This window comes from Ammospiza nelsoni, chromosome 3, assembly GCF_027579445.1.
Source record: "Ammospiza nelsoni isolate bAmmNel1 chromosome 3, bAmmNel1.pri, whole genome shotgun sequence".
Classification (NCBI taxonomy): domain Eukaryota; kingdom Metazoa; phylum Chordata; class Aves; order Passeriformes; family Passerellidae; genus Ammospiza; species Ammospiza nelsoni.
The window spans coordinates 105483879-105496733 of record NC_080635.1 but is presented as its reverse complement, the minus strand read 5'-3'; the positions used below and the strand labels follow the sequence as shown (position 1 = coordinate 105496733).

Genomic DNA, 12855 nt, shown 5'->3' with positions numbered 1-12855 from the left:
AGACATCTTATTTTTCTTTAGTTATGTATAATAGATTTTTTAATAACCCTTTTTTTTTTTGTCTAGCTGGTACTATATGCTGTCTGTGTAAAATATGGGTCACTGTAATACAAACTATACTTAAACAGACTGAACCCCATTAGGAATATGTGCAATTAACTGATCTCATGTGGCAGTGCTGAGCTCTGGAACTCTATTCCTCACCCAGTTTTCAGAGAGATCTTTGGATGTTCAGGCATATTACACACATCTCACAATTGTAGATGTTTTTATATGGAGCATGTTTATAAACATCACTCAGTGCACATGGGAAACTGACAATAGGTTAACTTTACATTTTGGCACATGCATTAAATGCATAGTGAATATTGAAGCTGGTTCTTAGTTCCCAAGAATTATGACTCGTGTAAAGCTGATACACTGATGTATTAGCAATGCCACTAAATTTTTTATTTTAATATTACCATAAAATGAAAGAGGTCACTGATTACCTGCTTAAGGAAATTGACTATTGCTATTAGAAACAAGAGTGTGAAATAATAGAAGTTAAAAAACAAACCGACAATACCCAACTCTAGGCCAGTGACTGTTACAGAAGAACATAAGTTCAGGGAGAGATCTGTGCCTAAAAGGTCTGGTATGACACCAGTTGTGGAAAAGGTAAAAGGCTCAACATTGAAGTAAGTTCTCTTTGATTGGCTCAATCTTTCAAGAAAAAATGGTACTGGTACAGGCAGCTTGGAAAGCATGTCTTCATGAATAGATAAATCCATTTAACTACATCAAAATTCAGCTATGCAGCTTTTTTCCACTGTAATTTTTTTCATAAATAAGATGCAGAAATGAACTGCTTCAGGGCAAAGAAATGCATTTTAACTATGTGTTTAATAAGCAAGCTAATTGCTAGTGAATACATGCATGTTTATCAAAACACTGTTAGAGATAAATAATCAGTTATAAATTATAACACCCCCCTCAATTATATCATTCACATAGAAGAAACAGTCATATTTATTAGCAAAATAAGGCTTAATTTACAACACACAACTTTTACTTGCATTGGTAGGAATATAAATAATGATGTACTGATCCAATCTCACTGCACTCTTGGCTCTGGGTAAGAGTGAGGAATTTTGGCAAGTAGGTAGCATAACAGTTCAGATGTCCTTGAAGGACATCTTGTGAGAGACAGAAAGAAACTAGAAATAAGCTTAAGAAAAGCTGTTGAGGAATACGGTTTCCAGGATGCATTGAATTTGATTTTCAGTTCAGATTTTATATTCTCTGTCTAATAATAAAAAAGATTGTGTATGAAAAGCTTTATATACTCTGCCAACAACTGGAATTTTGTTACTTCCTGTAAATATGAAAATTATTTTTTTGACACAAATGCACTTCTATGGGTAGTGACTGTATGCCAATAAAAAGAGCATACGATCTCTGTATTTAACTGTTTCAGAAATCTTACTCATCACTCAGTAATTACATACACCTTGGTACTCTTGTCAGCATCACATACATTAAATTCCTTTGGGCTTTGGAAACTCCCCTTAGAAATCTCTTTCACCAGAAAAAGCTAAAATAACAACTGCTCTTTTAATTCCATACACCTGAAGTTATCCTAAAATGTGCAAATACATACAAAAATGGGAATGTATTGTTTTAAAATGAATGCTGCAAAAACATTTCAGTGCACTACAGGGAAGCAATACATAGGATTTTGAATGTCGTGTAGCAACATGACATTTGGAGGCATTTTCCTTGAAAACTTTTTTTAACAAATGAGGGATGGTGTGGAATCAAATGAATAATGATTTCCATGCAAATTGTTCTGAAGGTGAATACAACCAAGTCAATGTCTGTATGTACCCCAAGGAGCCTGCTACACCATGTAAGAACAAGAATTAGCTGTGGCCATGGATAGGCCAAAAAAGAGTAGTAGAGTAAATATTCTGACTTTGAAGATTGAGCAACTACATGTGTTTTGAAATATAGCACAATAACAAAAACTCTGTTTTGTATTTGAGGCTCTGTCTCATGGAATAGCCACTTCTACTTTCAAACAAGCTTGTCCTGTTAAGTAGAATACATGGCCAGTGTGCATGTATTTACTTTCTTGTAAGCAATTCTAAAATCAAAAATATAAAAGCAATGGCAATGTAAGATTTGGCTCTCTTGCTCAGATTTTGCGTTTGCTTTGCTAAATGAATGACAAGCAATGAAGTTGAAAACATGTGGATGCATGCCCTGAAGGAAGGCTTAGTTTTGTCTCTTAAGGAGACTGTCCATAAGGGATTTGTTGGAGCTCTGTTACTTTCAGTAGCTCTGAGGTGTTATTAATGACTTGTAACTCCAGTGCACTGTGAGCTTTGTTGGATAGAAGGCAGGTGAGTAGAAAAGTGAGGCAGGTACATACTAAGCAGGTTTGCCATATGTTTAATTGCTGTCAAGCTTTTTTGAGCCCTTTCAGCAGGCCTTATTTAGCTTTAAAAAGAAAATAATCCAGACTTTAACTACTACATGAATTATACTGTATTTACAGGAGACCTGTAAACAGGCAGATTTCAAGCAGTGAGGGTTGTATTACCAAGCAAGGTCAGTTCATAAAGCAGGCTGGCACTAGAGGGAAGTCAAGCCAGGACTGGTTGCACTCCAAATTTCCTGCAGCCCGGAGGATGCTCATGCCCTTGGCGCTGTGCAGGCCGTGCCTCCTGCCTGTGGATGCCAGCATCTGCACAGCCAGGCAGGAACACGGCTGGGATCATCCGCATGGCAGGCACGGAGCGCTGCTTCACAGCTTACCTTTGCCTTGCTCTGCACTGCTGCCTTCCAGACACCTCTGGTTTTCACTGGGCGTTCTTGTTGGACCTACAGCTCAATAAAGTGAGAGAAAATGAATCTTTAAAAAAACTCGCTTAATTCTTTTCTATTTGTGTGTATCAGCCCTGAACTGCCAGGGCCACTCACCTCAGTTCGGGTCCCTGTGCAGCAGTACCTGCGAGGGAGCAAGGAAAGCAGAAACCCTTCTCCTTCCTGGGCCACAGCCTGGACTTCATCTGCAAACCGTGACACGGCAGCCTCTCACAGAGGCAGCGGCATGCTAGCTTGGCTGGTTCCCGTGAGGGGGCTGCCCCAGGCCAGCTCGGATGGGTTCCGTGAGGGAGCTGCCCCAGGCCAGCTCGGATGGGTTCCGTGACGGAGCTGCCCCAGGCCAGCTCGGATGGGTTCCATGAGGGGGCTGCCCCAGGCCAGCTCGGATGGGTTCCATGAGGGGGCTGCCCCAGGCCAGCACGGATGGGTTCCATGAGGGGGCTGCTCCAGGCCCAGACACGCTGGGGCCCAGGGGTTCTGCTCCCGGCTGCTGGGATCGCTTCCCTCTGAGCCTGCGCCGAAGCGAGGACCCTTGTACTTTGAGCCGTGCCCTGAAAGCCCGGTGTGTTTCTTGGTAATGGATGGGGCGGAAAGCTATGGGCTCGTCGCTGTGTCATCCGAACGAGCCTCTGCTTGCGGGTCTTTTCGTGTTCCAAGACAAAGCAATGACGGGGCACACATTTAAGCAGAGTTGCTCCAGACAAGTGCCACGGTATGGGCGGCCATTGGCGCCGGCCCCAGCACCGGGCGGAACCTTCCCGGCGCCCGCCCGGCGAGGCAGCCGGCACCGCCGGCCGCGGACCGGGGCGGGGCGAGAGCGGCGGCGGCGGCGGTGGCCATGGCCGTGTGGGGCGGCGGGGCGGCCCGAGCGCTCACCCGCGCCCTGCGGCGCCGGCGGGCGGCGGCCGCGCTGCCGGGGGCTGCGGGCGGTGAGCGGGCGCTGGGCGGGCGCGGCAGAGCGGGAGGGATGGATGGAGGGAGGCCCCGGCGCGGCCGGGGGCAGGGGCGGTGAAACGGCGCTTCGCTTCGCCGGCTCCCTCACAGCCGGGCTCCGCAAGCCTCCGGCCGGCCGCGGCCCCGGGCGTGTCTGGCAGCTGCCGGCCGCGTCCCACGGCACTCCCAGCCCGGCGCCGGCCGGCCGGGAAGGTGTTCCCCTGCCGCCTCCTTTGCAGTCCGGAGGTGTCTAGATCGCTCCATCGCTCACTGCGGCCTAAAATCGTTTTCAGGGGTGGTTTACTCTGGGTACAGCGAGGCATCGCTGTGATTCGGGGCTGTTGGTGACCAGGCAGCAGCTGGGTGTGAGCGAGTGTTCGCCGAGCCAGCGTGGGCTGAGCAGGAGCGGACAGCAATTGCAGCATATTGTTCCTGGCCTGTCTGTGCTCCGTCCGTGGGGGTTTTGTGCATAGGTTTCCTTACCGGTTCGTACAATGCAAAATGACTGTGCAGCTGTGTACGTCTCTTTCCAACACACAATAAACCCAGCACTGCTGAATGTGTGTGTGTGCACAGCTCACGGTCAGGGTAAACATTTTGGGGAAATTTACACTAACTGAAACATTTCAGTTGCAAAAAAGCTCTTTCCATTCAGTCTCCTAATGTGGAAATTATGTACAAATTATTGTACATCATTTGAGGAGTATGGGGGTGGTGAACTAGCATACATTCTTTTATTTAATCCCCAATTCCCTAAGTACAATAGTGAGCAAATGTGCAAAGATTTGCATGGTTAGTGTTCTGCTAGAGCAGCACTCTTACAGCTAGGTGTTTTGTCTCTGACTTCTTGTAAAGCTGATGCTTTCCATTTGGGTGTCTTTTATTTATGCAGATGACCATGCTGATCTGTCTTTTCAGACAGGTCTGAGAGATATCCTTCAGGACTCCAATAGGAAAAGACAACTGAAATTTGGTAGTAGCTTGCCTGTCTCTCTGACTGAAATGAAAAGCAACATGTAAGTATTGTAGCTAAAATAACCCTGTGTGATGAGGGCTACTCTTTTCTGTAACAATTTAATTTGACTTCGTGACTTCGTGCCAGTGTCACGTGGAGTTGTTTTTATATCTCACACATTTGAATGTTTGATGTGGCCTCTTCTTGTTTTACTAATTGCCAACTTAAAAGTGACAAGCATGCAGCCATCTGTTTGGGAAGATATGTTACCCATACATGTATAATATCTGTATGCTGGTAAACAAGTGGAACTCGAATCTCTAAAGAAACATGAGTTTTACCTTTTTGCATTTTCTGATGCAGTATTTGTTTTTCCCATATTTCAGCTGACAGGAAATATTAGTATTGGTTTAATGACATTCAGCTTTCATTATTTAGTTTCACTGTGAAGAGACCTTTCAGCACTTCACACTCATCAGTGGATTCAAAGGAAATGAAAAAATTCCAGCTCCTTGCACAAAAGTGGTGGGATGAAGAAGGAGAATATGCAGCCCTTCATTCTATGAATGATATTAGAGTGCCATTTATTAGGTATGGTTTTGAAGACAGATTTTTTTTTAATATGTACTATTTCTGTATGAGCTCAGAAAATACTGTAAAAAAAGCCAATTACCAGTGCTTAAGATAGCCACAGCATCTATTGAAGCACCTTGTGGGTTCGACCTTAATCACATCCCTTTTCTTTCAGAGATACTCTGTTGAGCATGAGTGGTAATTATCATCTGGGAAATCCACTTTCAGGAATGAAGATTCTTGACGTGGGCTGTGGAGGAGGACTGCTGAGTGAGGTAAGAAACAGTGAGCTCTGAGTTTTCTTCTGAAAAGGCGCGCAAGGTATTTGAATTGTTGTACTAATTACACTGCTTAATTTCTAGTCCTCCGAGGAGGAGGACTTTTTCTCTTCTATGATGTGTTAGTTACTGAGTAGAGTGCAGTGCACTCATACAAAAAAAGCCCATAGAGTATTTAGTTAGCATAGTGGTGGTAGTTTACAGAGAATGAGGGAGTTGGTAGTGAGAAATTCTAAAATTCTGAGATTCTAAATCAGGAAAATAAGATTTCAAGCACTGTAAAGTAAAGGAGAGGGGAAGAATGATGAAAAAGTCCTTGAATATTTCTTCTTTTGTTTTTCTTTTTTACCTTATATGTCTAGGCAGGAATACTTGGAATCATGACATCCTCATTACCAAAGAAACAATTTTTATTATAAACTTGTTCTTACACATTCATTTATTTGAACTGCTTATCTTCAGTGTTTTACATGGGGGTGGGGATTCTCACCTTTGATTTGGTCTCATGGGAAATGCATGGAATAACATCAAGCACCCAAATCATAACTCTCCTGTGTCAGTAGAGATTGCTGTAGTAAAGGGGCTGATGTTACAGTGGCTTCCAGAGAAGTCTGCACAGACTTGGGACTGAGAAGTTGCTGTTTGTGGTGGAACACTCTCCCCACAGGCTCTGAACAGTGCTGTGCCCCATCAATGAACTAGGGATGGTTTGTGAATTTAGGGTTACACATCTGGCTGCCTTACTCTGGGAACTTCATCAGCATCTGAAGTGAGGTGTTACAAAGGGACCTGAATTTCTCCCATGTTTTCTTTCTTTGTTTTTTTTCTCCTCTTTTGAGCAAAATCTTGTAGTCTTGTGAGAGGGGTCCCTCCAGCAATGCTGACAAAACTGGTGTGCTGCATCACCTTCTCAGGCTGAGCAACTGGTGAATTTCAGGTTGGAATATCATACATGTGGTCATGTTCTACAGCCTGTGTCAGTTTCAGAAGAGGTGATGACTGAGGTGCTAACCTTGGAGTAAGAAGACACTGGAGAAACCTGAGTGACAGCCAAGGCTGATGCTATCCTAGTAAACATCAGTGTTTAGTTCTCAGCAGTGAGAAAGTCCCAGAGATAATCACATATTAAGTGACCATTAAAAAGATATGAGGATTTACCATTACAGGTGGATGTTGAAGAAAGTAATGACAGTAATTAAATAGGGCATTGTTTTCTCCCCTTTAATTACTGTGTTGATTTTCCCTCTTTGTTTTTCCTGTATCAGAGAGTAGTAGTGGAAGAAATCTTTATTTGCTGTAACAAAATGAATTGAGAACAAATTATTCTAAAAGACAGTTTAGATGTGTGTATAGTCCACTATATAATTTTGTAATAAAATTAACATTACCTTTCCCAAATCTAAAGGTGTTTTTACTTTAATAAACATTTAAAATAAAACTGCTGGATCAGAGCTCATAATTTACTGTTGTTTGTCTTGTGTTGATGCATTCTGCATCTTGTATGTACATTGCAAAGTTTCAGAAACCTTTAAGGAAATTGTTTTCATGCAGAGAATAAATTACACTCCTTTTTATTAGCCTTTAGGTAGACTGGGAGCTTCAGTTACTGGAATTGATCCTGTGGAGGACAACATTAGAACAGCAGATCAGCACAAGTCATTTGATCCAGTCCTGGCTGAGAGAATACAGTACAAGTCCAGTTCACTGGAGGAGATTGTGGAAGAGTCTATGGAAACCTTTGATGTAATTGTAGCTTCTGAAGTAGTGGAGCATGTGGCTGACCTTGAAATGTTTATCAAGTGTTGCTCTCAGGTGTTAAAGGTAAGAGAGCTTTTGCTTTCATTATTGGGAATATTTATTTTCTTTTATTGTTGTGGCTTTTTAAAAAGAGTGTGAAAACACATCTGCACACATTTCTCCACTAAGTCAGAAGAATGTTCTACAAGTGCCTTTCATTCTTCTCCATGATGCAAATACATCTTCCCAAATTCAGTAACCACAGTTAGGGGAAATTTATTTCTCCAATTTAGCCTCAGAAGAGTGTTAAGGCATTACCTAGCATTGCAGGTTTGCATTGCATCAGGACCCTAAGGAATCTGGGTGCATCTGATTTCACACAGGTGAGAGAAAATGTGGCAATGCTGCTGTTGATGGACAGCTGTGGCTCAGACTGCATGGCAGCTCTGTAATGATGTTTCTGACACAAGATTTTATTCCAGCACTAGCATCACATCACATGAGAGAGATCCTGGATTGCTTTTAAAGGTTCCTAGTTAGGCTTTGGAGATAGTCAGGTTGTTGTTCATCTTGATACTAGGTCATTTGCAAAAGGAGGATGGTAAGCTCAGCACACAAGTGGGAGCTTTTCTTTGATCTCTTTGTCTTTCTGGTCATCAGAAGAAATACTAATTATTTCAGTTGAATGCACTACTAACTTTCAGCCTGCTATGCTAGGGACAAAGAAATTATTCCTTATTTCTAACAAACAGTCCTTTAAGGACTTAGAATTTGTTTCTGGCTTTGTTTCTTTGCCCATATAATTATTAAAACAAGCATGGCATGGCATTCAGCAGTCTCAGAAATTAAGGAAGTATTTCACATTCTACTTTGGTTTCAATTAAAAAAGCGGTTTGTGGGGTTTTTTTTGGTTTTTTGCTTAGTTGGATTTTTTTAAACAATAGATATTGTTTATGCTTTAATACCTTTTATTTATCCATTTCCTGAGCAGAAAATATTATAAGTGACTTTTCTAGGTGTTCTTTGGGCTAGGGAATAGTTTTTAGGCCACCCAAGACCTGATTATGTTGATTCTTTGAAGATTCCTGAGACATACTGTTAGGAAAAGTTATATTCTTTCTTGTATTAAAATGTTATAAATATCTATCCTGGGATGAAATTACTTCTTAGTCTTGCATTGTGTAGACTTTGACATAGACAAATTATTTGTCTTAATGTGATTAAATTTACCATTTAAAAAAACACAAAAAATTCTTCTAATTGAATATTTTAATATTTTAATTAGCCTGAAGGTTCTTTATTCATTACGACAATCAATAAAACACAATTGTCCTATGTCCTGGGAATTGTGGTTGCAGAAAAAATAATGGGGATTGTACCAGAAGGAACACACGAATGGGAGAAATTTGTTCCCCCTGAAGAGCTGGAGCGTCTCCTGGAATCAAGTAAGTTTCAGGCCAGATGGTGGGAATGGAGAGAGAATTCCAAAAGGTCCCTGTAGAAATGGCAAAGGGATAAGTTAGGTGGGGTGGGTGCTGGCAACAATACACAGCTTTTCCTGCTTCAGTTAACAGTCATATATTAAGAGTGTGGTTCCTGGTTTAAAGACACTGCTGCTTACTGGATTTTGCATAAAATAAATTAAATTGAATTCTAAGAATGCAGTGATTACTTGAACAAAATCACTGTTCTCTGCCCTCTGTTTAATAGCCTAAATAAAAAACGCCAATGTTTTCCATTGTGTTCTGGTGACAGAATGTGTGCTCTGAAGTGGTTCATAAGCTCTAGGTCAGGTTTGAGGAATTAACTGTGTTGGCACTCTGGGGCTGCACTGCTGCCACCGCATTGTTTGTTGCCTTTCCTTTGGGAGGAGGCATTTTTATTTTTGGTTTGCTGCTCTGTGTTCTCTATTCATACTATGTTACTAAAAGATTTCTTCCAAAATGTGAAGATGAAACCTACCACAAATTCATAAGTCAGTTCTTGAGAAACTCTGTGATACTGATTTTAATTATTTCTAATTAAGTTAGCCTGGTCTGATTGCTTTTAAAATAGACAAAGCACTGAGCTGGGAAGACTTCTGCCCTCCTTCACCACAGATGTTTTAAAACCCTCTCACCAAATATTTCACTTTGCTCTAGTTCACTGCAAAGAAGCTGAATTATGAGTGGAGCTATTCTCTTGGCAAGGCCTTTTCCTGGCACTTTGCAGTGATGCCATAAGAAATATGACTAATACTAGTTCACATACTGGTGATTTTTTCAGTTCTTCTTTGAAAGGAGAAGCAGGTGCAGTGGAGTGATTTGTTTTGATAGGGTGTTTGTTTTCTGCCTTCCATCCTGTATCCTGGTGGGACACAGCAGATCCATGCAGTGAACTGAGTGCTGCTTAGCTGGGAGTGATAAATAACTCTTTCTTTGCACCAAGCCCTTGATGGCATTCATCTGCCTTTTTCTTACATTTTTCCATTCCTAAAGAGAATCTTAAGAATCCTTGCAAAGATGTGCTCAGATTTTGATTTTGGGGTGTGTGATGTCAACCTGAAGCATGTCTCCACTTCCAGAAAACGTTACCAGTCAGCCAGATGGGGAGGTGTGAGGCTGGGGTTTCAGCAGAGGCCTCTAGCTGCTGCTGGGGCAGGCCCTGGCACAGAGCCACTGCCAGGAGCAGGACCTGCTGTCAGCAGCGATGCCAGTGGCACTGCATGTGGGGGTGTCTGACAAAGGCCAGTGTCCCCCCCAGCCCAGAGGAAGAAGCATGTTTCAGACTTGCTGTTCTAAAGAGCTTTGATCTTGCAGTGACCTACAATATTTAAGAACATCTGTTGCTTTATGTGGTTTCTTTCTTTCCCAGCTGGCTTTTCCGTGAGGAGCGTGCAGGGGATGCTGTACAATCCGCTCTCGGGCTCCTGGAGCTGGGTGCAGAGCACGAGCCTGAACTACGCGCTGCACGCCGTCAGGGCCGGGGCTGCCCCACAGCCACACACCACAGACACCCTGCCTCAGACAGATGTTCAACAGAGCACAGGCACAGCTGGCACTGTCCCAGACAGCGCTGTCTGACTGTGTGCTGATGGACTGTCACCAGAACAGAAAGTGAGCTTTTACTCAGATGGACACAATAAAACCTTTGCCAACAACAAGCGTCCTGTTTGCATCAATAATACACATGTTATTTTTGGCCAAATACTCAGGGTGGTCTCGGAAAAATCAAGTGCCCACTATCTCAGGAATGTTTTAAGATTGAAATGAGCAAAGCTTTTAAAGAATAAGTATTTTCATGAGAAACTAGTTTCAAATTGTTGGACAGGGAAATGCAAATTATTCTGTTGGTAGCTTGGAGGGAGCTTTATTATGTGGTGGTGTTTTCAGTCCTGCTGGGACTCAGTTCTCCACAGAATAATGGCATAGATGTAGAGTGAGTTAAAAACCACAATGCTGTACAATAAATAAAATGCCTTAAGTATTTAAGATCCTTAACTCTGTAAAAATATATGAAACACTCAAGATCTACAAAGACTTTTTTCTGTAATACACCTTTCTCCCTGAGAAACAAAATAGAAAACCTTTACTGTTGAGTCCTGCTGTTTCTGCTCTTTCTGTAACTGTGAAATGGAAGAAGAGTCTCTGAGACCAGAGCTCCTCAGCTGTGAAAGCCCCTTCACCATAAAGATACTTGTATCTGTGCCTATTTTTCAACTTCTCCCTCTGCCCAAATAAAGAGAATCTGCAGGGAAAATTTTACTAAGCAACCAGAGCTCCATGCTAGAATGATGACACATTAGCAGTCTGTCCTATAACAGGTGCCATACCTGTCCTTAATGTTTTAGAGCCCAGGTAAGGAAAAGTAATTTTCAATGAAACAGAACTTTCTAAATAAAGTTTCATGTGTTGTCTATGATTGCACCTTCCTTCCTTCCTTCCTTCCTTCCTTCCTTCCTTCCTTCCTTCCTTCCTTCCTTCCTTCCTTCCTTCCTTCCTTCCTTCCTTCCTTCCTTCCTTCCTTCCTTCCTTCCTTCCTTCCTTCCTTCCTTCCTTCCTTCCTTCCTTCCTTCCTTCCGACACTTCCTTCCGACACTTCCTTCCGACACTTCCTTCCGACACTTCCTTCCGACACTTCCTTCCTTCCTTCCGACACTTCCTTCCGACACTTCCTTCCTTCCTTCCGACACTTCCTTCCTTCCTTCCGACACTTCCTTCCGACACTTCCTTCCGACACTTCCTTCCGACACTTCCTTCCTTCCGACACTTCCTTCCGACACTTCCTTCCGACACTTCCTTCCGACACTTCCTTCCTTCCTTCCGACACTTCCTTCCTTCCTTCCTTCCTTCCGACACTTCCTTCCGACACTTCCTTCCTTCCTTCCGACACTTCCTTCCGACACTTCCTTCCTTCCTTCCTTCCTTCCTTCCGACACTTCCTTCCGACACTTCCTTCCGACACTTCCTTCCGACACTTCCTTCCGACACTTCCTTCCTTCCGACACTTCCTTCCTTCCTTCCGACACTTCCTTCCGACACTTCCTTCCGACACTTCCTTCCTTCCGACACTTCCTTCCTTCCTTCCGACACTTCCTTCCGACACTTCCTTCCGACCCTTCCTTCCTTCCTTCCTTCCTTCCTTCCTTCCTTCCTTCCTTCCTTCCTTCCTTCCTTCCTTCCTTCCGACACTTCCTTCCGACACTTCCTTCCTTCCTTCCTTCCTTCCTTCCTTCCTTCCTTCCTTCCTTCCTTCCTTCCTTCCTTCCTTCCTTCCTTCCTTCCTTCCTTCCTTCCTTCCTTCCTTCCTTCCTTCCTTCCTTCCTTCCTTCCTCCCCTTCCTTCCACCCCTTCCTTCCTTCCACCCCTTCCTTCCGCCACTTCCTTCCTGTTTGCACACTGCTGGAAAGGTGTCTTGTTTTTGTTTGTAGGGATGAAAATGAAACTTTTTTCCCCCTCTTTTTTTTCTCCCTGTTTTAGTTGCTTGTGCGTTTTTCCTGCTGTAGAGGTGTGATGGGCTACATTAATTTTTTACACATTTGCATTCTTCCTGCTTTGCTGTATCTGCATGTTGCCTTCAGATCCAAGTTTCCTGATGGATTTGATGGTGCCCAGAAGAATATAGTTAATTTATAATGAAAATAACAGTTATTCATAGCTAATAAAGATTAAGAAGAAGTGTCTCTTGTGATTGCTTCCATGACAATAAGTTCTGCTTCATAATATTTCTGTGGGCTATAGCTTGGCTTTGAGAAGAAGACTGATGATCATTTTAAGAGTTTAGTGATGGAGAAGCCACTACACCAGTAAAGAAATTGTTGCAAAGGTTCATCAGTTGAAGTGGTTTAACCTTGGAACCTCACCAGTGATGTCCTAACATCCTCATTTTACACTTAAGTACCTCTATAAGCTGCAGTTTTGAATTGTCACCCCTTAATTTTCTCTTAGATAAGTGGTCTGAGAGTATCTGTACAGCTCTTACCACTACCTGTGAGTTTCCGAGTTCACATGGAGTTTTGTGGCAAACATT

General features: G+C 42.9%; 1 protein-coding gene across 4 annotated transcripts; it reads left to right on the top strand.

Annotated features, from left to right (window-relative positions):
• The first annotated feature begins 3687 nt into the window (after positions 1-3687).
• On the top strand, positions 3688-10924 carry COQ3 (coenzyme Q3, methyltransferase). 4 transcript variants are annotated; one of them, XM_059468378.1, is made up of 7 exons: positions 3688-3800; positions 4697-4820; positions 5198-5350; positions 5508-5607; positions 7189-7431; positions 8633-8792; positions 10201-10924. In XM_059468378.1, exons 1-7 carry the CDS (start codon positions 3710-3712, stop codon positions 10407-10409), a joined length of 1080 nt encoding a protein of 359 aa, XP_059324361.1. In that variant the 5' UTR covers positions 3688-3709; the 3' UTR covers positions 10410-10924. The 4 variants fall into 4 exon arrangements, with proteins under 4 accessions (XP_059324361.1, XP_059324362.1, XP_059324364.1 ...); XM_059468379.1 differs by having other exon boundaries at positions 3695-3800; positions 4727-4820; XM_059468381.1 differs by having other exon boundaries at positions 3712-3800; positions 4723-4820.
• The last annotated feature ends 1931 nt before the right edge of the window (positions 10925-12855 follow it).